The sequence below is a fragment of the Pongo abelii genome, chromosome 3 (assembly GCF_028885655.2).
Source record: "Pongo abelii isolate AG06213 chromosome 3, NHGRI_mPonAbe1-v2.0_pri, whole genome shotgun sequence".
NCBI lineage: Eukaryota > Metazoa > Chordata > Mammalia > Primates > Hominidae > Pongo > Pongo abelii.
The window spans coordinates 102,838,238-102,863,644 of record NC_071988.2 but is presented as its reverse complement, the minus strand read 5'-3'; the positions used below and the strand labels follow the sequence as shown (position 1 = coordinate 102,863,644).

The following is a 25,407-nucleotide window of genomic DNA, read 5'->3' as shown; positions in this document are numbered from 1 at the left end:
TTCTGCAAGAGGAGGCATTCTTTCAGAATTATTAGGATAATTTGGGCTGCCTGGTGACTCAGCCTTAAGCGGATACCACTTGGTCTGATACCACTGCTCAATCAACTAGCTGAGCTTGCCAGACGATCCTCACATCTTTATTTCTTAAAAACCTTGATTATCGCTTTCCTTTTGCACCAGAAGTTGCTCTTATATTTCAGGCTTCAGGATAAACACTGAAGGTAGTAATTACAGTTCAAGGCCTTAACAACTTCTTTGGTCTCCTTTTAGGGGTCCAATCTGGAAAGGTAACACCAGATACCTTTCACATAGAGATTTCTGAGAAGTTCTGTAGCTTTTTGGAGTTCTGTAGCTCTGAAGTTATGGGAAGAAGATAAGGGGACAATTACCCTCATTTTCCAGAGATCTGGAGAGTATGGCTGGTTTGCCTGAGGCTTCAACAACTTTTCTCTAATTCCCTGCTAGTCTCCTTATTCCAAGTCCATCCTCAGTGCCCACACCCCCACATTCAGCAAATGGTGAGTTAGTGTGAAACACTGTTAAGCATCAGTCACCCAGACTGTGTGTGTGTACATACATATGCACTTTCATGCGCGTCCGTGTGAAGAGACCACCAAACAGGGTTTGTGTGAGCAATAAAGCTGTTTATTTCACCTGGGTGCAGGTGGGCTGAGTCCGAAAAGAGAGTCAGAGAAGGGAGATAGGGGTGGGGCCGTTTTATAAGATTTGGGAAGGTAATGGAAAATTACAGTCAAAGGGGGTTGTTCTCTGGTGGGCAGGGGTGGATCTCACAAAGTACATTCTCAAGGGTGGGGAGAATTACAAAGAACCTTCTTAAGGGTGGCGGAGATTACAAAGTACATTGATCAGTTAGGGTGGGGCAGGAACAAATCACAGTGGTGGAATGTCATCAGTTAAGGCTGTTTTTACTTCTTTTGTGGATCTTCAGTTACTTTAGGCCATCTGGATGTATACGTGCAAGTCACAGGGGATGCGATGGCCTGGCCTGGGCTCAGAGGCCTGACATGCACCATATCTCTAATACATATAATACATATATACATAGTACATACAAAACCCTGTAGGTGGGAAAAGCCTGAAGTGAGGACGGGGGATAGGAAAAGGGAAATGCTATTTAATAATAACATATGTCCCTCATTGTTCTGTGTTTTGCATATGAACCCACTGTTTCAGAAGTTCCCTTTTTATGTGTGGCCCAGACTTATGTTTTCCCACCAAATAAATAATTTATAAGTAAGAAATCTATGCTTTGCAACTGCTGAGTTGTTTTGGTCTTAGGTATACCCAGTGTAAATGTATCAGGGGAATGTTTGGTCTAAAGAAAATCAGGCTGCATAACACCTTAAGAAAGCTAGTTACATGTTGCCATAGCAACTGGAGGAGCCTCAGAGTGAAGGGCAGAGTTCTTCAGACTCATCTACTGCCTCTGAAGATTGACTTCCTTGAAACAGAATCATGTTTCACAATCATCAATACTGAACAGTTATTTCCATTTTAAAAAAGTTACAACCTTAAGTTGATATATTTTGGCTTTTTCTCTGTTACCATTCAGTATCTTTTTACCTTTGGAAGATGGGAGTTGGTAATGGTATCCTTTGAAACTTTCATTCATGCATTCACTAATATAGTTGGGACCTGTGCCAGTGGGGTTTGATGGTAATTACTCTTTGATGGCTGGAACATGACCTGTGAAATGAATTGCTGGTCTCACTTTAACTCCTAATGGACAGAAATCCGCGTCTCTCAGAACCCAACTATAACCCTTGTTTTCAGACCCCGGGAAGAAGTTAGCAATTTGAATGGCTTCTCCTAAGGGTAAACTATAGGGTCTGTTCCCCAGGAATTATACTTTGCCTTTCTAGACCACAGATATCATTGCAATTAGTCTCAAAATACCCTGTGAGATGTGCGTAAATAACACAAACCACATTTGCAGACAGGGCCACCCTTTGAGAGTGCAAGTCATTTGCCTTAGGGGAAGGGGGTAAGATAATTAGTAACAGCAGGAGTAGAGATTCCGGAGGTTCATACTCCATTCCTTGCTAAGTCCACAGGAAAAAAAAAATCTTCCTTTTACTCAAGAAACACAGCCAATTAATGGACAGTGTGTGTGGGGATGGGTCAATATTTGTTGATTAATTTTTGAAGTTCATTTTTATTTTATGGGGTTTATTGGTACCTACTATTAAGTTTTTCCCCCCAATAACAAGTCTCTTGATGTCTTCTCTACCAAGACTGAAAAAAGTGGGTGAAAAATGTGTGTAGTGAGAACTGGGGCTGGAGGTTGGAGAGAGCTGGATTTAGTGGGGTGTTTTAGAAATTAGTAAGGATATAAAGAAAAAGATTCGGCGGACAAAAGAAATAATTAATTGAAAAAAAAGAGCACATACATTGTATAAGACCTGTTTTAGATTGTGAAGGATACAAGGTAACTAAAGCATGAGTTCTGTCCGTTGTAGCTCACATTCACAGCAGATAGTGACAAGTACTCTGTTTAGTCAATTTTCTGCTGCTATAACAGAATACCACAGACTGGGTAATTTATACAGAGAAGCTATTTATTTGGCTGATGTTTCTGGAGGCTGGGAAATCCAAGACTATAGCACCAGTATCTGGTGAGGGTCCTCCCATGGTGGAAGGGGAGAGGAAGTGAGCACATGAGACAGAGAGAAAATGGGAGTTGAACTTTTCTTTTATCACACACCTACTCCAAAGATAACTTAACACATCCCCATGAATACAGCATTAATCTATTTAGGAGGAGAGAACCCAGATAGCCTAGTTACCTCTTAAAGGCTTCATCTCTGAATATTTTTACAATGGCAATTATGTTTCTGACATAGGAGCTTATAGGGGGCACATTCAAACCATAGCACACTCCAATAATAGTATTTTGGGACTTGGTAGGAAGAAATTTATTCTGACTCTAGTAAGAAGTAGAGAACAATAGTGAAATGTTTCGTAGGGAATTTGAGCTGGGCTTTATAGAACAAGTAGGAATTCACAGGCAGATATTACAGAAAGGCTATTTTAGGAATTGTGAGCAGCATAAAGAACAGCATAAATTGGAGACATTCGCAAAAATAACATGGGCCAATGTGACTTGAGATTTAGGGTAAACTATAGGGCAGAGTTGGAGTCAAAACTGAAAAAGCAAAGACTCTTTGGGAGGGCTCTAAATAGCAGGTAGAGTACTTTGGAAATTATCCCATATGGAATCAAAGATTTGCAAACAAGAGGGTTACATAGGGTCACTTTGTTTGTTTGTTTGTTTTGAGACAGTCTCACTCTGTCACCCAGGCTGGAGTGCGGTGGCACAGTCTTGGCACACAGCAACCTCTGCCTCCTGGTTGAAGCAATTTTCTTGCCTCAGCCTCCCGAGTAGCTGGAATTACATACCTGGCTAATTTTTGTATTTTTAGTAGAGACAGGGTTTCTCCATGTTGGCCAGGCTGGTCTTGAACCTCTGATCTCAAGTGATCTGCCCACCTCAGCCTCCCAAAGTGCTAGGATTATATGCATGGGCCACTGCGCTTGGCCAGGTCATTGTTTTTATGCAATGATATATTAGTAAAGTTATTTTTTAAAAGATTCACATAGTCTGATCCATGTTCTAAGAAGATATCTTAAGAGGTGAACATATTCTGAAATTATGTCAACGTGTGTATTAATTCCCTCAAAATGTCATAAATGGTGTCCCTGTACAAGTTTAAATGGGTTTGCACAGGCTGCAAACTAAAGAAACCATGCAAAAATGCTGCCTCAAGTATTTCAAGTGACAACTATCAAGTTTAAATGCTTGCGGCACTGTTGTATCAGGAAAATGGATCCATGCAGCAGGAAAGCCAGCCACATCCCTGAAATTTCCCTTTCTGTGTTTCCTTTCTTGCAGGAACAGCAATGGAAACCTTCCATGTATAGCAGCATAACTCCAGTTTCCTTTCCAAGCCCTCTGACTGAGAAGCCAATAGGCAAAGTAAGAATGAACCTACTTTTATCAGACACTATGATTGGAGCCAGTTGGCTGTTATTTCTTTTTGCCTTGAGCTATTTCGGTGAAATAATAAAATTGATCATATAAAAGTAACTGATATAATTCAAAGTTTGTACTATTTGGTTGGCCTTAGTAGGACTTTCTCAGGCAAAATGTTGACTCTGAGAAAACTTTGATCCGAGAGTCCCTCTTCTCAGTGTCTGCCTCCACACCCATCCCAATGGCATCCTCCCCATCTTCCTTCACTCTTCCGATCTCTCCACTCTGATTCACCTTCCCCTGCCTATGGAAACTTATAAGAAAGAGGGTGCTTTTAGTCACTGACATCTTCATGTGGAAATCAGTCACAATACTAACAGTACAATATTTGTCATTTAAACTATCTTGCAGACTTAAAGACTTTGCCTCTAGAAACTACAGGTATATGCTTGAACTGCTCCTGTTCTGGACCTGCAATCGCAGCCATCAGTCCTATTGGGGAGTATAGCACCCTAAAGGAAGAGTGTGGGGCTCTCTGAAGCCAGCCCACCTGGCTTCAAGTCACAGGTCTGCCATTCACAGGCTGTGTGACTTTAGCAAGTCCCCTGCTAAAAAAAAAAAAAAAAAGATCCAATCAAACAAAAACTCATCATAATGGTACCTGCCTCATGGGGCTGTCACAAAGATAAAATAATTATTTATTTATTTATTTATTTATTTATATTTTTGGAGACAGAGTCTTGCTCTGTTGCCTAGGCTAGAGTGCAGTGGTGCAATCTCAGTTCACTGCAACCTCCGCCTCCTGGGTTTAAGGAATTCTTATGCCTCAGCTTCCCGAGTAGCTGGGACTACAGGCTTGTGCCATCACACCTGGCTAAGTTTCTGTATTTTCAGTAAAGATGGGGTTTCACCATGTTGCCCAGGCTGGTCTCGAACTCCTGAGCTCAGGCCATCCACCCACCTCAGCCTTCCAAAGTGCTAGGATTACAGGCGTGAGCCACCGCATCCTGCCTAAATAATTTAATATAAATCTACAAGAGCAAGGAATTTTTTTTTTTTTTAATTTTTACCTATTTTGTCCACTATGTATTCAGGCACTCAAGGAGTTATGCAAATGAATTGAATACATGAATAAATGAAAAGCTAACTAGTAAGCTTAGAGAAACTACATCCCCAATTTGCTTATCTCAAGAAATAGAAGAAGGAGGTGTTGTATTTCAGAAAGAGAAACCAAACTCTGGTGAGTAGATCAAGCATACCTTCCAGGTATACCTTAACAGAAGGATCACAGTGTCCCTGGGATTCTCACCACCTTCCTGTCCTTCGCTACTGCAGTACATCTCCAGACCACACGCAATCCAAAATCTAGTAAGAAACATAGTCACTGCTAGGAAAAGCCAAAAACAAACAAATAAAAATTCTTTAAATAGTGTTCTTACAGATATACGTGGGTAGAACCAGAGGGGTTTTTTTGCAGTTTTTAAAGGAAATGAATCTGTTTTCCTAGCTAATTCCTGGTAATTTTGCCTTGGCCACAAGTCCTGCCAAGGCAGCTGTATGTGGAGTGTGAAATCCCGGGTGAAGCAGAAGCCGCCTGTCTGTGCTGTCAGCGAGGCTGACATTTTGCAGGCGTAGCAGGGGAGCAACCCTAGTTTCTTGGGACTGTGTTTCTGTACTTTGTGTTTGATGAGGTCTGCACTTCCCCTCTGCTGACTTCAGTTCCAAGTAAGAGGAATGTCCTTTCGCCCAAAGATTAAAGCAACCAACCGACAACAAAACACACCCTGGATGTCACAGAATGTGTTGCTAACTGTTCCAATATTCACAGCCTTGTCCCCATGGCTGTCCCCTCTAGCCCCCATATTTTGACATTGTTTATATAGCCTCTAAATAGATTACCAGTTTGTCCGTGGAGACAGAGAGAAACCTTTTCAAAGGCGAAGGTCAAAAGTCAATGAACCCCTCAGGGGTCGCTTGACTAAATTTCATTTCAATTCAGTATGTGGTCTGGAGTTTACTCCCTGGTTTTCTAGGCATGATGAGGAACAGAAGCAGCAGTATACAGATGTTAGGGAGTGGCTTTTTGAAATGCTTTTCAGAGAGTGGAAGTGAATTTAGCACAGTATGACCATCCATGGTTCTGTGATATTGTCTCTCTGTGTGTTTCTCGGGCCCTCCTTCCGCACTGGGGCAGTTAGCAGATGGGCTTTCTGTACGGTGTCATCAGGACTGTTCTGGGTCGAGTGAGATCGCTCCCAAAGGACGCTCTTGCTCTCTTTTCTCTTTTCCCGTAGCTCTGGCTTCTGGGCTTAATATACTTGCTATAAATTACTCTAATGAATTTATTTTGCAGTCAGCTCTGATATTCATCTACCTGGAGGGGAGAAATGACGCTAAAAAATGTAAGCAGAGTCAACCTATAATTATAGGGGCCCATGGAAGGCAGCATTTGGGTGGATAGTTGAAACCTATGGTTAATCTGCCCAGAATCCAAACTGTCTTCCTCACTACCAAGAAATTTTGAGTGTAAGGCTGAAAGCTGGCTCAAGATGGGATTTTCACCATCCAAACAATGATTCTCCAAGCTGAATCAGGGACCAGCATTTTTTTGTTGTTGTGGGGGAAGGGAGTGTCTTGTGAAAACCCACAATGGGAAAACAGAGGATTTCAATGTGAGCGCATAATAGAAAAGATTTTGGAGCCATCTCAAATCTTAAAACTAAATGATAACTCTTTTCCTTAATGGTTGTGATGAGAGGGTAGGCATAATGGGGAGAAACTCTTGGAGCAGAGAGGAAGAAGCCAAAGAAATCACTCTGGGCAACAGGCAAGCAAGCCTAGAATACATGGTTATCTACCCGTCAGATAAAGAGAAATCGAGTGTTTTATTTTACATAATTGGAGTCAGCGCCTTTTGAATGAAACATACAAATTTATGTAAATAAGAATGCAAATGTTAAAAATATGTGTCTTGGGATTTCCTGGGGATAACCTGGCAGCTTTATCTTCCTTTCCTTTGCAGCTGCTAAATATTGTGTTGTGAAATCTCCAGCTGAACTTATTCCATCAAATCCCACAATGTTACAGCTAGAAGACTTTTCTTTGTAATTTATAGGAGATACTTCGGAGGATGAACTAAAACAGAGTAAACTTTAACATATTTTACAGTAAACATGTTACTCCCTAGAGGTTGCACAGGTCAACAATAAATGCAAAAAGAATTGCAGGATTTTAATAAATTAATGGGAGATTCAAAGCAGACTACTGAAAGGGAATGGGACAATCATGATGAAAACAAAAGCAGGGACTGAGGGAGATAGGTAACATTAGAGGTTAACATAAAAAATTACCAGGCTCTCCACAAAATTCTCACTGGTGCTACTGGCAAGGTATTTTGCATATCATGCCAAGTTAAAACAACCAAGTAAAATGCCATGACCTCAGCAAACCGTGCAGGTTTCTCCAGATACACAAACAAACAACTGCTTTGAATAAGGGGCTGCCCATGACCATGACTGCCAACTTGCCTTTCTCAAAACAATTGAGGAGACACCTTAATCTGATTGACTTGTCCTCAATCCAAAAAAAAAGTAATAAATAAAATTATTTTATTTGACCAGAAGGAAATGGAGAGATAAACTGCTTTGAAGGATAGCAGTGTTATTAAATGAAAGGATGTCTAAGAAGGTAAACAAGACTCCCTAGGCGTTCTGTATTTCTGAGTGAGGGAAAGGGAAACTGAAGGAGCCAGGTGAAAGTAACTGGATAAACAACCGATTAAAAAGAAAGGAACTGGTGAACTTTGAATCAACAAAATAGAGATCTGCTTTATTTCAAAGTTGGGAAGCATCCATGGGAAGAAAAAATTAGAGGCGTCCTTTTCATAGATTAATCTTTAGCTGCTTTTACCACCACACAATTTTTCCTAGCAAAAGAATGTTTAGCTTAGCTAATGGGGACCATTTTAAGAGTAGTCATGTTAAGTCAGAGGCTGTTCAAAATTACTGAACATTATATTATTATATCATGGCTAGATATGGATGGACAGCACTAATTCCACAGGTGCCTTGGCACAAATATTCATTATTTAGGGCTGTCAGTGACCCAAGAAAATGGAGAAGTCAACTCAATAACTAGTGTATAGACTACTGCTGCTTCCAAAAAATACTGAAAGTTGTGTGTGGAATAATCTGAAGATACTGATTCTTAGCAAAGCAAGTCATAACAAATACTATAGTTGTATAAGGACATGATCTTAGTTTTTCTGTGTGAGTACCCCTGATTTGGCTGGAACTGTTTCACTATACATTTAGCTTCTGGTCACCGAGGCAAAATGTATTAAGCCAAGTAATTTTCTTCTGGAGCTTTTTGTGATGAGGTGAAGAAAACCTTCCAGTTAAATAGTCCATTTTTTTCTTCTAAAATAATGGAAGCTTCAGTTGGGCATATGTCCACCCAGATAAAAAGCACCTTTATCAGCCTCCCTTGCAGCTAGAAGTGTCTATATGGCTAGATTATGGCCAACAGGATGTGAGTGGACATGACGTATGTAACTTACAGGTCATGTCCTTTATAAAAAAGCCCTGCCCCTCACGTCAGCTGGAATACAGATGTGGTAACAGAAGCTAGACCAGCCACCTGAGACCAAGAGAGAAGGGCAGAGAAACAACATTGAAAAGTTGAGATCTCTGATTCCGTAAAACCCTTGGCTGCTTGTGCTCTGACTATAATTGCCTAAGACAGAAATACACTTCCATTTGGTTTATGCCACTACTATTTTGGTCATTATTACTGTGGCAGCAATAATATCTTACTTCACTATTACACAGAGCAGAGAGTAGGCTGCCTGCTCTGTGGGAAGTCACTGAGAGAACCTGATACAATAAATAGCAGCGAAAGGAACGGAGATGCTAATTTGTTAGCACCCATTTCCTAAATCCAGCCTGGTTGAGAAAGAAGAGGCAGAGAAGCTAACTTCTGGCTCAAAGAACATGGTGGTGAGCAGGATTCTGCTTAGCAGAGAGCCCTGTCTTTCAGTTCTGAAGGTAGTAAACCTAGGTATCTAATCTCAAAGAAATTCTCCTTAGAACTGAGGCAGATTCTACTGAAACTACTCAAACTCAAGAGTTCATTGTCTATCAAATAATGTTTCTATTGATACTAGCTGTTTGTCCACTGTAGTGAAGTCCATTGTCTATCAAACAATTCTTCCAAGGATACTTACTGTAGGTAGGAGGTGTCATTAGTTTGGGGATATTCACAAATATTTTCATGTCTGTATTTCACATAATATTGTATTTCATTATCTGAGACAGGTTTGGATTCCCTAGGGCAACCATCTTGGACTCCAGCTTTTGCTATAACTCTATCACACGGGCTTTCTATGGGAACAGTGAATCATTACCTCATACCTCATTCTAGATCCATTCTTTTTTTATTTAACATGAAATAATACTTACTGTTTTGGCTTAATAGATTAACCCTCTAAAAAGGCAATGGTTACTACTATCATACGTTAGAGTCCATGGCAGATTTTTTTCATCCTGCCTTTCCTCTAAATGTCTGAAACCATGATATGTACGTAGCAGCTGGGTAGTGCCGTCTATTGATGGTGAAATGAATGCAGAATTTTAGTTTGTTATTCAGTTAGGTATTTTCATATTCTTATCCTCGTTCATAATGGTTTTTGAAGTAGTATTCTATGTTAGTGGCTTACTATATTTGACTAAGGACAAATAATTTTTAAAATCAGTATTATCTGTACTGTCTTGTAAATATTAAATAATCAGAGGGGGGACTATAGATCTCTTAAATTTAGAGTCCTGGATTCTCACTACCACCCAAGCATAACCTAGGCTGAAGTTTACTACATTAATTCCATCTGCAGGAGTTCAACTGGATAAAAAAATACAGTCCAATGCGTTAAGGTGTGAAGTTTATCCACCCTAACATTCCCAACAGGCAAGATGGCTCTATAAATAGACTCAATAAACTCAGAAGAGTTGTAATAAAATTTAACAAATGAGCTTAAGCCAATGGCAATTCATTTTATGTCCTCCTGTAAGGATAAAAGTATTTAATGTTAGCTCTCAAAAGCCACAGAAAATAAATGAAATGTGAACAATAGCTGTAGAATATTTATTAGGCTTATAAATTGATTAATTTTAGAAGTATGTAGATGCCTCCCCACTATAAAACTGAGAAACAATAAACACGACAAACAGATATCGTTCTTGTTCTTCTGATCCTGCTTTATAGCTTATCTTTAAAGGTTAAAACATATGGTACAACATGTATGGACTAAATGCACACACACATCACCATATACTGATGTTTAAATATAAATAAATGTTTCGTTAACAGCATATGCACACAAACACAACACACACCATTGTCAGATCCTTGCTGCTGTGGAATGTGCTGCTATCAAAGAGCACAGAGTCATATTTGTATTACAGAGATATTGTTTATTCTTTCCTTGTTGCAATGTGCTGATACTTTTCCATTAACACCACCCTAATGTCTCTTCCAGAACCCAGCTGAAAAATATCAAGTGGAACTTCTGATGGAAAAATGCTAAGTAGATGGCCTGGTGTATTACTGAGGGAAAAAGAAACTTTAATTTGTACCACCTGAGAGTAGTCAAAACACATGACCTAAGGCTGCTGGCATATACCCTCTTTTCACATAGATAGGAAAAAAAAAAATCACTGAGCTCTGTGAAGCCGCACCACTGAATTATCAGCAGGATTAATACAGAATTAAGGCAGTTTTGCTGCCTTCCCAATCTCCTTGCCCTTGAATTCCTTTTGTTATCTTCCCAGTACTCTTGAGAAAGCCAAAGGAAGTACTCCTTGGAAATATTGCGTTCTCAGCTAAAAGCTAGCCAAGCATCCGCTAAGAAATAAACAGACATTGAATACCTACCACGTGTGAGGCAGTGTGCTATAAACTGTAATCCAGGGCAATTTGGTATAAATGATAACAGAAATAATAATTATTACAACAATTACTATTGTTTGAGGACTCTGTGCCAAACACTAACGTAAGTTCTTTATAAGCATTATCTCATTTAATCATCTTACAGATGAAGCCTAGGTGATAAGCAACTTGTTCAAAGTCACAAAGCTAATAAATGGTACGTTGGCATTCAGACCCAGGCATGCCGACTCAAGAACCTATGTCTTAACCATCTGCTAGAGAAGTGCTTTTTTATTTGGACAATCTCTTTCCTATTCCTAGTTGAAATATAATCAAAGTTTCCTGAGAGGACACAGAAGGATGCCAAAAAAAGTATGACCTGGCTTATATTATGGGTCACTCTGGCTACAGTTAGCCAACCTTAGATTTTCATTTTCTAAAAGGCCCCGGTTATAAATAGCAACCGTGCAGAAATGGGAAATAATGTGTGAGCATGCAGCCTTAGGCTGATCCTTTAAAAGCAGTTGCTTTACAAAGAAATTTAAAGGGGGTATGAGCTGCAAAGATGTCACCATGAGGTTACTTAGATCAAAATAGTATTCTTCAGAAGCCATTCCATATATTTAGGTGTCCCAGTTTATCTCCCCTGGGAGAAGGAGGCTTAGTGTTCACCTAATCCATGAGGTTATGCATTTAATTTTCAGAACTTTAACACTCTCAATGAAAAGACTCAAAGTGGTATTATTAAATATCATTAAAGTTCAGTTTAATGAAAGAATTACAATCAAGTCAAGGGTGGAGCTAAAATCTCCACTCACCACTAATGCCTGTAAAGTTTTTGCATATAGGCAGCTTGGATTCCTGTTAAAATAAATGAGTACAAATAAGGTGAACAGAGAGCAGATCACACAAAAGTTTATGGTCTGAACAGTAGGGAGGTAATTAGTGGAGCGATGAACTCCCCAGTTGTGTCTGTGTTTTTAAAGGTCGCTTCCTGTATTTCATAAAAGATGGCGGATTACTTTCATAGAACTTTGCTTGCACCATTGTGAACATTTATTTCAGCCCACTTTATTTTAAAGTTGTTTGATTGCACATCTGTCTTTTGCATTGGCTTGTAATCTCCTTGACTAGGGGCTGAAGTGGGGCAGGATCATGCTCTATTAATGTCCCCAAAGCACCAAGCACAATTCTTTTCACATAGTAGCTGCTTATTAAGGAGAGGGAGTGGCAGAAAAAGGAAAGGAAAGAAATTCTCACACTGATGAATCCGAGATCCATGTTTTCTGATTACCTGGGTTCAGGTTGCTTTTTATTACATACCTTCTAAAACCTCTCTAATGAATTCCTTACTGGAAAATTTAACTTTACCTTAAAAGACAGTTGCTTACAGAATGATAACGCTTAAAAGGCTCTATTCATTTGGAAAAGTCAGAAACTACAATTTTTACACCAAGGAGTTTCAAAAAGAATCAGCCATAAGAGACGTTATGTTGAGATTAAAACAAAATAGAAGCCGAGCCCTATGACGTGTGCCTGTAATCCCTGCTATTCAGGAGGCTGAGGTGGGAGGATTGTTTGAAAGCAGCCACTGCACTCCAGTCTGAGCAACATGGTGAGACCTCATCTCTAAAAAAAAAAAAAAAAAAAAAAAAAAAAAAAAAAAAACAGGGAGAGAGAGAAAGGAGAAAATGAAAATGTTCTCATGCTTTGTGAAAGGAAGTTAGTTGTTTCCTTCATTCACAGCACCAGTGAAGGTGATCTTGCCAGGATTGGTAGGAAACCCCTAACTGCCAAACCCAAAGAATACATTCCAATTCTTCTCTGACTTGATCTTCACAGCATTTGACTCAATTGCCCTCTTCTGGAAAGTTGTTCCTCTCTTGGGTTTTATGAGAGCAGACCATTCTAATTCTCATCTGACTTTCTTGGTCTCTCTTACAGCAATACCTCCAATGTTGTGTTACCCAGTGTTCCATCCCTGGTGCACTTTGTGTTTTTTTGTTTGTTTGTTTGTTTGTTTGTTTGTTTTGAGATGGAGTTTTGCTTTTGTTGCCCAGGTTGGAGTGCAATGGCACAATCTTGGCACACCACAACCTCTGCCTCCTGGGTTCAAGCAATTCTCCTGCCTCAGCCTCCCGAGTAGCTGTGATTATAGGCATGCGCCACCACACCTGGCCAATTTTGTATTTTTAGTAGAGACAGGGTTTCTCCATGTTGGTCAGGCTGGTCTCAAGCTCCTGACCTCAGGTGATCCGCCTGCCTTGGCCTCCCAAAGTGCTGGTTGTGTTTTTTGTGTGTGTATGTAAATCAACTCTCTCCCTTTGAGCAGTTGTCTTTATTCTGTTGGTTCATTTACTCAACCTGTTCAGAACTAAACTAGTTAGCTTCTCTTTCCCTTCTGCTTCTCATGCTCTACAAATGTTCTGTTCCTCACTGAATGGTCCTATCTTCTACCCAGCAATTCAGGCCAGATGTCTGGGTGTCATCCACAATTCCTTCCCTCTCATACATTCAGTTAGCCACCAAATTCAGATGGTGCTTGGTCCTTAACATCTCGCTGTCTCCTTCCTCATTATGAATTCTCTATTTATGGCCCTCATCATCTCTCATCTGGACACTGCATACAAGTTGTAAATATGATCAACTTACTTTCTCCACTAAGATGTGGAATGGCATCCTATTGGCTTCTGAGTTGGTCCGCATCTCTGGATGGCAGAGGGAGCCATGTGGGATGTATCTACCCCTCTGGCCTCAGTGCCCACTGCCCATTGCCTCCAATGCTGTACCCCAGTCTCAACTTCACAACTTGGTGCCGTTGTTCACCCTGCTCCTTCTGCTTGTTCTTGTCTAGTTCCTTTCTCTTTCAAGAAAATCTATCTTACAATTCACCTCCACTCCTTTTCCTCCACTGCTAGAACCTCTGTTCTGGGTTAAAACTGTACTTTGCACTTTCTTTTATTACAGCATTGCTCTCACTCAGTTGAAATAGCATGTAATTGTCTCCTCTCAGTAATGAGTGTGTCTCTAATCTTTGCCTTGAATGTGTGGCACATACTAGGCACGGCATGGTCCAGAAATCCTGCTTGTGCCTGTGAATACCTTTTCTATTCATGTCACCACATACTGAGAATGCAGAGCTCATTCAAACCTAGAATTCAGAACTCTTCTTCTCACTTGTGTATTTTTTCATTCTCCAGCCAGAGCACCAGACTCTTAACTTCATTAATGAGGAAAATAAAACACTTCTTTTCCTTACAGATGATTAATGCCTATTACTATGCTAAAACTCATCTTAAGGAAAGGAAAGATTTTTATCAGTTGAGACCACAAAGACTCAAGCCTCGGCCAGTGTGAATTCCTCTCTATTAACTGATAGCAATGAGATAATTGAGGAAGATACGCATATTAAACAATTTAGGCGATTCTACCCAATCTATTTTATTAAAGAGAATTGCAATGGGAGTTAGAACTGCCTGCTGTGCCTTTAGTAGGCAAGAGTGATAAATGTGATTAGCACTTCCAGATGCTGTATGTATAAAGAGAAGGAAAAATGGTTACTGACTCCAGCTTGACTTTTGATATGAGACCAATCACGGAAGAAACCTAGGCTTCCTGTACCTTGAAAATACCTGACCTGTTTAAAGTTAGGCATTCTGGTAGGGGAATGCCAAGTGTGAAAAGATAAGAGCTTTGCACCTATGAATTTAAACACCACACAAAGAAGAGCTTATTGCATTAAAATTGTAGTTTTGGGTTTTAGTCAAAACTGATAATTACAAAAACAAACTTTAATGATATACTTCTAGAGGATATGAGATACAAAAAAACAAAATCCTCACATACTTTCATTTCGGCATGGAACAACTCTTACTATGGGGAAACCACATTTATAATGATATAACCAACAAAGTTTGATCAAATGTATTAGATGCATATCATTTGATCGATAGTGCTAGGTATTTTGAAACATACTAAAGAAGTTATTCCAGTCTTAAGGGATACAGACAGACTTATCAGTGCTGGAAGGTCATTTAAATGTCACCTACTGTAACTTCCCATCTGTTGCTTAAATCTGTTCTACAAACATCTGCCAATCCTCCTGTAAATATCTCCAGTGATAGGGAACTTTCTGCCTTGTGAGGCAGCTCATTTCACATTTATACAGATCTTATTATGAATAATAATAAATATATTGAGTGCTTACTATGTGTCAGACCCCGAGTTAAGTGTATCTTCAAAAATCCTATTTCATCTTCATCACAACCTTATAAAATGGTATAGTTATTAATTCCATTTTAGTGGAATTAATGATGAGAAAACTGATGCTTAGCAAGGTTGGGCAGCTTACCCAACAACACATAGCTGGTAAGTAGAGGACCTGGTTTTGACACCATGGTCTACATTCATAAACAGTATACAAATGCAGCTTCTCTAACTCAACTTCCTTCCTATGTTGACCTTAAATTTACCTTCTTATAGCTTCTATTCATGGGTCCTAATTTTTAGTGGGTTGACACTAAACATGTCCAATTCCTTTTCCACATGGCAACTCTTCAATTAGTTGAAGGTAGCTACCTAACCCACTCGACCCTTTCAGTCTTTATACTGGATTTACAGTTCATTGCCTTCCAATTTTCCTTATATGAGATGGTTTCTGGGCCCTTCAGCATCATGGTAACTGCCCTCTGGACTGACTCTATTTTAGCCTCTTACACAATTCACACAGTATAAAATTACTTTTTATGTAGAATTAGTTTTGTTGGAAGAATGGAAACACAAGGTTGAGTTAGATGCTTGTGGTCAATCGAAGTGACTAAATGTTTTGCATATATGTTGGCAAGCTCTGTCTCTGTTTTCCTATATTCACAAGTTGATTTTTTTTTAACTTGAATTTAGAGGTTTGCACTTATCACAGTTATTTTTGTCTTAATTGTGTGGTTTATTATTCTAGAATGCTGAAATCTTTTAGGATTGAGATTCTGCCATCTGACATTTTTTTATATTCCCTTTGTATCCATTAACTTCTGCCATATATTAAACCACCCCAGACTTAGTGAATTTTAAAATAGCAACTTTGCTTCTAATTCCATGTGTCAGCAGTTAGTTTGGGCTCAGCTCAATGTCCTTTTAGACTTGACTGGGCTCACTCATGCATCTGTGGTCAGGTGGGAGCTGGTTGGTCTAGAAGAACCTCAGCTGGGATGGCTAGTCTCAGCTCTACATGACCTTTCATTCTCCAACAGGCTAGCCTTGGAAAGGGAGGGAATCCCATGACAGCAAATGAAATAAGAAGGCCCCCTGAGTCCTCAGCTCAGGACAGGCATATCGTCACCTGCCCCACACTCTATTGGCCAAAATAAATCCCAAGGCCAGCGACATTGAAGCTTGGAAAAATAAACTCTATCTCTTGATAGAAGAACATTCAAAATCACTTTCCAAGGTCCTACATGTAGGAAGACATGAAAACTGTCATTTTTGAAATCTGCCACCCTCTTAGAATCATGTCATTTGTGGATTTGATAAGCACACCATCAAAATTACCCGCTTTAAAATTTCATAGGAATTTCAATTTAATAATGTCTAAAAGTAAAGTCCTATGTCATATCACTTTTGCTTATACAATCTGGTTAGATAACCAATACACTGTAAACAATAAAAGAAAAAAATATGCTAAATGATAACATTCTGTTTCTGAGAGGCATAATTTAAAGGACAGAAAGATCTGTAAGGGCCACCATCAGGAAAATGCTTCTAGATGAGATTAAACTTGGTCTAAATTTTTAAAAAGGCTAAAATCTGAATTGGAAGAAAGGCATTTAGGTTAGGGATTGGCGAGTGTAAAAGCACACAGGATCAGAGAATGGACTAGAGTGACAAGATTGGAGAGTTAACTCTGAAAAATGAGTGGGAGAAGAAAGCATGGCTAAGTGGTGAGGGATCTATAGTGAGAGAACATGAATTTGAATTTGATTTGGTAAGCAGTAGGGAACTATAGATAGTTCTTGAGCAGAAACATAATGTGATTAAAATTTTTGAAGACTAACCTAGCATTAATTTGAATGGAAATTTTTGGAGTCAGGGAAACCATTCATAATAAGCCTTACAGCTTTTCTTTTCTTTCTTTTTTTTTTTTTTTTCCTGATTGAAACCAAACATCTGATACTGTTTTTTCCTAAGGTAGAAAAGAAATGGCCCAAATAATTACTTTCACAATAAGTTTCATTTCTACCAACTTAAGGAGCAGGCACAAAGTGCCAACATTTGGAAACAGGTAAATGTGTTCTTTTTCTTAAAGAAGGGGAAAAGGAAATGTAACTTCTTCTGCTTAAATCTGAGTTGTATGTCATGTGTACAGATTTTTCAAGGTTATTTCCCTCAATGGCAAAATGATGGTTTGCAGAAATAAAAAGCTGACAGTTTCAAGATTCAAAAACTTAGTGATTCAACAAAACCCTGAGTAATCACAAAAGTGTAGTTTTCCATTCTGGTATAGAAGTCCTACTCACTGTAAGAGGACGCAACAGACACCCAATTTTCTCAGCTATTCACTCAGACTGAGTCTTACTGTAGTGTCTCTGTAAATAATGAAACCACTCTCTAATCAATGTTCTAATGCCAGGATGCTGAGAGAGTTGGGAAAATTATTAAATGTTTAGAAAACAGTTTAGGATTCCCCCTAGAAAAACACGAATTTGTCAGAATTCCATCACTAGATGGGTGATGTGATAAAGGCCATTTTCACTACTTGTCTTCAGACTTTCTTGGGACACATCCTTTCTGGAAGAAACCAATTTAATTCTTCATTTAACCTTGTACACCAAAATGAATTCCAAGAATTGAATGTTAAATAAATAATCAATCAATAAATAAAATTTTGGAAAAAATACTGGTGATTGTTTAATGATCTGATATTTTAATAGAGTAAGACTTTCTTAGCTTAAAAATGTTGGAGCCCTAGGGTGCTAATGGATCTAGGCAACAATTAATGCCTATTAAAACCATTAGCTCTTTGGGAATTTTGTAAAGGATACATCAGACTGACAATACCTGAAATCACTAATTAATTTTAACATTGCTAAATGTGGAACACTCAGAAATTATATGTCTCATGACATGATGCAATAGGAAGTTTATGGCACCACCTATGAAGTATTCTGCCTAAAGATATTAAACCTGAAGCTTATCAAATCTGTAAATCTGACTACGACTTGACTGAAAATTTAGTGATAAAGGAATATAGTAAATGACATCACAAGGATATATCATCCAAACCCAGAAAGCGGATATTCTTTAGGATAAATGACCCAGTTTCCTCAACAACGAAATGTCCTGGAATAGAAAAAAGAGAGAGAACTTAAAATAACATACCAACCAAATATAGCACATGGATCCTGTTTTAATATAGATTCAGAAATCCAATTCTGAAATGACATTTTTTAAAAATCAGGAGGCCAGGCGTGGTGGCTCACGCCTGTAATCCCAGCACTTTGGGAGGCCAAGGCGGGTTGATCACAAGGTCAGGAGATCAAGACCATCCTGGCTAACACTGTGAAACCCCGTCTCTACGAAACAAAATACAAAAAATTAGCCAGGCGTGGTGGTGGGTGCCTGTAGTCCCAGCTACTTGGGAGGCGGAGCTTGCAGTGAGCCAAGATCACGCCACTGGGCTACAGAGCCTGGGCTACAGAGCGAGACTCCGTCTCAAAAAAAAAAAAAAAAAAAAAAAAAATCAGGAAAAACTGAGCCTGATTGGATATCAGACATGAAGGAATTACTGTTAATGTTGATTAGTGTGTTTATTGTATTTTAGAAGCTCTTATCCACTAGAGACATATTCTGACGTATTTATATACGACATAACATTATATCTGAGATTTACTTTAAAATGCTTCAGCAAAAGAATCCTGGGGAAAGGGGAGAGAACTGTTGAAGGAAGATTTGCAGTGTTGATAGTTATTGTGCCAAGTAGTAAGACATGTGGGTTTATTATATTACCGCTACTTTTGTGTATGTTTGGAAATGTCCATTCAAATTATTTCGAAGTCATTGGAAAAAATCACAAAGGAAAAGGTCAATGTGTTCTATTTAAATGAAGTTAAGAACTTCTATGCCTTCTTAAACAGCAAGCTGGGGAAAATATTTGTTACAAATATGGCAGACAAGGAATTAACATCTGTTTTTATACACATACATGCATATGCATATACATGCAGGTCGATAGGAGAAATACTAAGCATCCAATAGCTAAGTGATACAGAATTCAGAAGGGGAAATGTAAATTGCTTAAAATGTCCTTTTAGAAATAATCATTAAAAAGCAACTTGAAGTATTTAAAACTGCTAAAGCAAGCTGTCCTCCAGAACATCTATGCCTATTATGTCCTGGAAAACAGTTATTTCCTATGATCAATGAGAAATTTTTGAAAATACTAGCAGTCTTCTTATTAAATTCCAAAGAAGTGCCATGTGTTGTACAGTAAGGACTATTTTGGGAAAGTCTTTCTAACACTTCTTCAGTGCTGATAAAGTCCCAGCCAAGAATTTTTGCTGGGGTTGGATAGGTAGTGTTTCAAATGAACTTAGGGAGTGGGTTGTGACAAGGAAGGGCTTCACAGGGTGTTTCTAGGGGTGTTGACAATGTTCTTCTTAATTTGGTTGATAGCCATATGGGTGTTCCTTTGTAACTACTTATTAAACTGTGCATACAGATTTTATGCCCTTTTTGGTAAATACATTGTATTTTATAATACAATTTTTTTTCTTTAGAGTAAACTTCAACAAGTGTGGTCTCCCTTGAGTTGAGTTGCTTTATGTGGTGGTTGGCTCCAAATCACCCGGAGTGACCAAAGTGGACATACTGCTTTAGAGTGGAGTTCAGCACAACAGTAGGGTGAGGGCTCTATAATGGTAGAAGCTATTTCCCAAGAGGAACTCTTAACTCATGTTTGGCTATTCGGGTTTTCCCCAGAGGTATTATTGGCTGTTGTGGGGGTGTTCAGTTCTGGAAATACCCTAAAATATTGTACTCCAGGAATACTAGTACTGGTAGATAGTACTCCAAGAATTCTCTGAGAAGGTGTTTTTTCTTTTTTCAAACCCGTCCATATGGGATGTTTTTAAGGACAGAAGAACTCCATGTATGTGATAAATTAAGATACTGTCCTCAGGACTTTCTATGAATGGACAAACTCTGAGATGGCTTTCTAATGGTGAAGATGGATTTATTCTTTTTTTTTTTGAGACAGAGTCTCATTCTGTTGCCCAGGCTGGAGTGCAGTGGCGCGATCTCTGCTCACTGCAAGCTCCGCCTCCTGGGTTCATGCCATTCTCCTGCCTCAGGCTCCCGTCTAGCTGGGATTACAGGCGCCCGCCACCACACCCGGCTAATTTTTTGTATTTTTAGTAGAGACGGGGTTTCACCGTGTTAGCCAGGGTAGTCTCGATCTCCTGACCTCGTGATCCACCCGCCTTGGCCTCCCAAAGTGCTGGGATTACAGGCGTGAGCCACCGCACCCGGCCTGGATTTATTCTTAACTATTTTAATCTTCCTACCTAGCTCTTCCAGGGGAAGATGGGAGGCTTGAATAAAACAGTGGATGATTAGATTAAGCTATGATATTCAAAAATCAACCAAGTTCCTTCTCTAACACTAACTTTCAGCTCTATGATTCTGCGTGCAATTTGTAATTGACATGTCCAGAAGGCTTGTGTGCTGAGCAATCATATCTGGTCAAGATGAAATCCTATTCTTAGTATCAGGTGCTCAACAATAATTTGTTGTCTATTGTCATGCAGAAAAAAAGATAAAAACAACCCAAGAATACCAAAGAAAGATGTTACCATTTGTTGATAAAATTGTGGAGATAATCTATTTTAAAGTTGTTTTTAGAAAACCTATTAAATGTCTCAAATAGGAAAATATAAATATAATAATAATTCATCTTTAATGGCTTCTAATAATTAAATACTTTATCATTTAGAATAAGTAACTAAGGCTTTTCATGAAACCATACAACTCTCATTATGTTCTGTAATTTTCTCTTCCCACTTCTTTCCCTAATCTCCACCAACTTTATCAAATTACCCGGGACCAGAGTGGTATATTTTATCTTCAAGAAAGTCTCTTCCAGGGACAAGAGATTTAATCTTTAAGTTTCATCCATGAGTTTGGAATGTTAATTAATGACAAATAGAAATGTTATTTGATTATTTACAGTAGAATTTGGAGGTCTTTTCTTGGTTTTTTTAAAAAACAAAACTCTTTTTCTGATTATGGAAGTAATACTTTATTTTTCCTCATTATGGGTAATTTGGAAAATTCAGGGAAGGTCAAAAAGGAAACGAAAATTTCCACAATCCAAAGATAACCATAGTTAATATTTTGTTGTATTTTCTTTCCATGTGTGCATACATTTGTGTTATATAACTTAGATAATTCAGCATATGTAGTTTTCTACCTAATTCATTTTAGCTTCATATTTTCATGAGCATTTTACAATGTCACTAAATAGATTTCAAAGATCTCAATTTTAATAACTAATATTTGAGTGTATTACTATAGCTTAAGTTATTTTTACCAACAACCAATTCTGGACGTTTTGGTAGCTTCTAATTTTTGTCATTATAAATAATGTTAAAATAAATGATGAATATACTTATGCATAAATCTATGTATGTTTCTCTGATTACTTCCTTATAATTATTCCTAGAAATGAATAACAAAGGTTAGAAACAAAATTTTACAATATGTATTACCTAATTAGTTTTTAAAAGTATGTTCAGTCTATGTCTTTACTAGCAATATATAAGAATGCCAATCTCACTATACCTCCATCAGCACCAAATATTATATATATATATATTTTTTTTTTTTTTTTTTTTTTGAGACAGAGGAGTCTCACTCTGTTGCCCAGGCTGGAGTGCAGTGGCCCAGTCTCGGCTCACTGCAACCTCCATCTCCCGGGTTCAAGTGATTCTCCTGCCTCAGCCTCCCTAGTAGCTGGGCTTACAGGCACCGGCCATCACATCCAGCTAATTTTTGTATTTTTGGTAGAGAAGGGGTTTCGCCATGTTTGCCAGGCTGGTCTTGAGTTCCTGACCTTAAGTGATCCACATGCCTTGGCCTCCTGAAGTGCTGGGATTACAGCCATGAGCCACTATGCCCAGCCTGAATATTGTAATTTTTAATCTTTGCTAGTTCAATAGATTAAATCTCATTGTTTTCATTTGCTATTATTTATTTAGTAGTGGGGTTTATTTTTTCCCATGGCTGTTTTTTTATATGTCTGCATCTGTATAATACGTGTTCATTTCCTTGATCCATTCTTCTATTCGAACGTCAGTATTTTAATACTGACTTTTAAAAAATATATGTGACAGGGATAAAATAAAAATATATTAAATCATATATTTGTTTAATTGTGGAATTGTTTTGTAATCTCTCCACCTTTCCCCTTCTCTCTTTTCTGTTCCTCATTTCTCTGCTCATAAGGAGGAATGTTGAACTCTGCTGATTGGAGTGAGGTGGCGTTGGGAGAGTACAGGCTAAATTGATAAACGTAAGAAAAAGCATGGACATATATTTAAAAAAAATAAGATGTGGAGATATAGAGATACCTTATTGGGGCTAGGGGAATATATATGAAAACAGCAAGAGGTTGGAGCTACTTAGCAAGAGGGATAAGAGGAAGATAAGAAAAAAAGCCAGGATGGGCTGCTTGTTCCCAGTTTGGGGACAAGATGATAAGGAGTATGAGCAGCAGCTCTGATATAATGAGGCTCTGATGAAAGGGATGGGCAAAGAGGATTTTTAATAAATTACTGTGTTTCATGCAGTGAAATCTCTTGTTTCCTGCTATTAATACCTCTACTCCTCCAAACAAAACAAAACAGTCTTTAATAAAGTGTCTACAGTGCTCTTCAAGGGCATGGAATTTGATTTGTGTTTTGTTTGGATAAGTCCTTGGGGTAGGATGGGCCTTACGAGGAGTTTGAAAAGCCCAGGTTTATTATTTAGGTTAAACTCACATAATAAATATAAATAATCCTGTCATATTTTTAAACAAATATTTCCCCTATTGTCTGTTTTATCTTTTAAGGTTTTCATAAAACTTTATGAAGATGATATACATGCAAATGTTTCTCACTGGGCGTAAAAGATGAATTGGTTGAGATTTAAAAATTAGGTTTTATTTTAATACTGCTTTAGAGTCTAGGAGGTGGATATAGAAACTTGTAGACATTCTAGGAGGTGGATATAGAAACTTATGAAACTTAGACTAAAAAAAGGTCTCTTCTATCTAGGCAATAAATTTTTTTAACCAAATATATAGCATTAGACACACATATAATACAGTGAGATTTGAGGAACCTTCCCCTGGGCCCCTTCCAGTAACGCAGGTGACTTGGGTCAATTCTGTCACAGTCATACCTCAGTATCTGCAGGGATTGGTAACAGGAACCCTGCAGAGAGTCAAAGCTGAGGTCCTGCTGTATGCTAAAGTCCCTGGTACAAAATAGTGTAGTACAGTTGGCCTTCTATATCCCTGAAAAAAGATAAGGCAAAACACTCAAAAAAAGAAGACTTCATATTCCGAGATGCCACTGCTACTTTCATTAAATGGTGGGTGGGCCGACTGTATTATGCTTCTACTGTATTATACTTTTTGACATCTAAATAAGTATCTATATCTATATATCTCTGTCTCTATATGGTTAAATCTACAGGTGGGTGTGTGTGTTTATTGGAGTGACCCAATATCATCACCCTTCTTTACTTCCAATTTTTCTGTGATGTCAGTATTTACATTTAACACTGAAACAATTATGAGATGAATGACTGATGTGTAGGATGAGGTGAGGATTGAGATTGATGTTTTCCTCCAGATTATACCATTTTTTCGAATGTCATCATTGGAAAGTTAATTCATTCCCTGTTAGGTTATGATACCAAGAAAAGAAAAATAGCTCAGAGTAGTCTGAACTGAGATATACAAAATTTACCAGGCCCAGAGACGTGAGTATAGGACTTCAGCCCCACATTCATGCCTGGGAACAATTATTTAAAGCCATTTTTCCTCCTAACTGCCTCACTCATTATCTTCATGTTCCTGGAAATTGTGATACAAAAACCAACATATAGTCAATTAATAGTTTATATTAACTTAATATAAATTCTTGGTAAACACCTTAAGAACTACCACTTCTATTTTCCAAAAACCCACCCATAACTACCACTAATCAGAGTATATATTCAAGACAACTTAAATTTATTCCATCAGGTGGCCATTCTCAAGCTTTGGATGATGATTAAGTATTGAGTTTTTTATAAACTATATATATAGGGAAACAAGACAGGGATGCCCATTAAGACCACTAAATATAGAGTTTATTATAGACTCTATATTTAATCATATTTTCTAGGCCAGGCACAGTGGCTCATGTGTGTAATCCCAGCACTTTGAGAGGCCTAGGCGGGCAGGGATCACTTGAGCTCAGGAGTTTGAGCCCAGCTGGGGAACAGGGTGAAACCTGATCTTTACCAAAAATACAAAAAAAAAAAAAAGAAAATCAGCCCAGTGTGGTGATGTGCATCTGTGGTCCCAGCTACTTGGGAGGCTGAGGCGGGAGGATCACTTGAGCCCAGGAGACAGAAGTTGCAGTGAGCCAAGATTGCACCACTGCACTCCTGCATGGGTGAAAGTGAGACTTTATCTTAAAAACAAACAAACAAAGAAACAAACAAAAAAACATGTTTTCTAAATCTATTTAAGGTTGACAGTACACAGAACAACTTGTGAATTTTAAATATGCATTTTGACTCTGGTCACCATCCTGAACCTTTAAAACATTAATTCTAATGTTTTATTCACTCTCCTGGGCTTTCTAAAGAGATGTATACTCTGTATAGCTAGAAATAAAACATCTAGAAAAAAGATAAAACCAATTTCACTTTTTATATTTTGATTGGAAGACTTTCCAGGAAAGTTTTTATAATACTGGAAAACAATAGCCAATGGAACACCAGAGATATTCCTATCTAACACTGATGTCATTAAGACCACTTTTTATGGCAGACACATTACAAATATCATTTAATATTATCATTAACTTAGGGAGGCATCACTAATACGGAATACATTTAACCTTGATTAAATACATAGTTCATCAATGATGCTATGTTTTAGATGAGGAAATCAAAACATGAAGTGGTGAGGACCTTGTCAAGGTTAAACAGGCAGTGGGATTTGAACCCAAGTCTGTGATGTTCCGGTCTCGTGTCCGGAATTGGTGGGTTCTTGGTCTCACTGACTTCAAGAATAAAGCCGCGGACCCTCGTGGTGAGTGTCACAGTTCTTAAAGGTGATGTGTCCGGAGTTTGTTCCTTCTGATGTTCGGACATGTTCAGAGTTTCTTCCTTCTGGTGGGTTTGTGGTCTCATTGGCCTCAGGAGTGAAGCTGCAGACCTTCGCTGTGAGTGTTACAGCTCAT

At 38.4% G+C, this 25,407-nt stretch overlaps 1 protein-coding gene across 3 annotated transcripts in view; it reads left to right on the top strand.

Moving 5' to 3' along the window:
* Positions 1-25,407, top strand: part of RASGEF1B (RasGEF domain family member 1B) — a 613,492-nt gene that overhangs the window by 438,299 nt on the left and 149,786 nt on the right. For all 3 annotated transcript variants that reach the window (XM_054553339.2, XM_054553340.2, XM_054553341.2), the window contains one exon: positions 3,914-3,997. In XM_054553339.2, the coding sequence (XP_054409314.1) occupies positions 3,914-3,997 (84 nt within the window). The remainder of the gene's footprint in view (positions 1-3,913; positions 3,998-25,407) is intronic.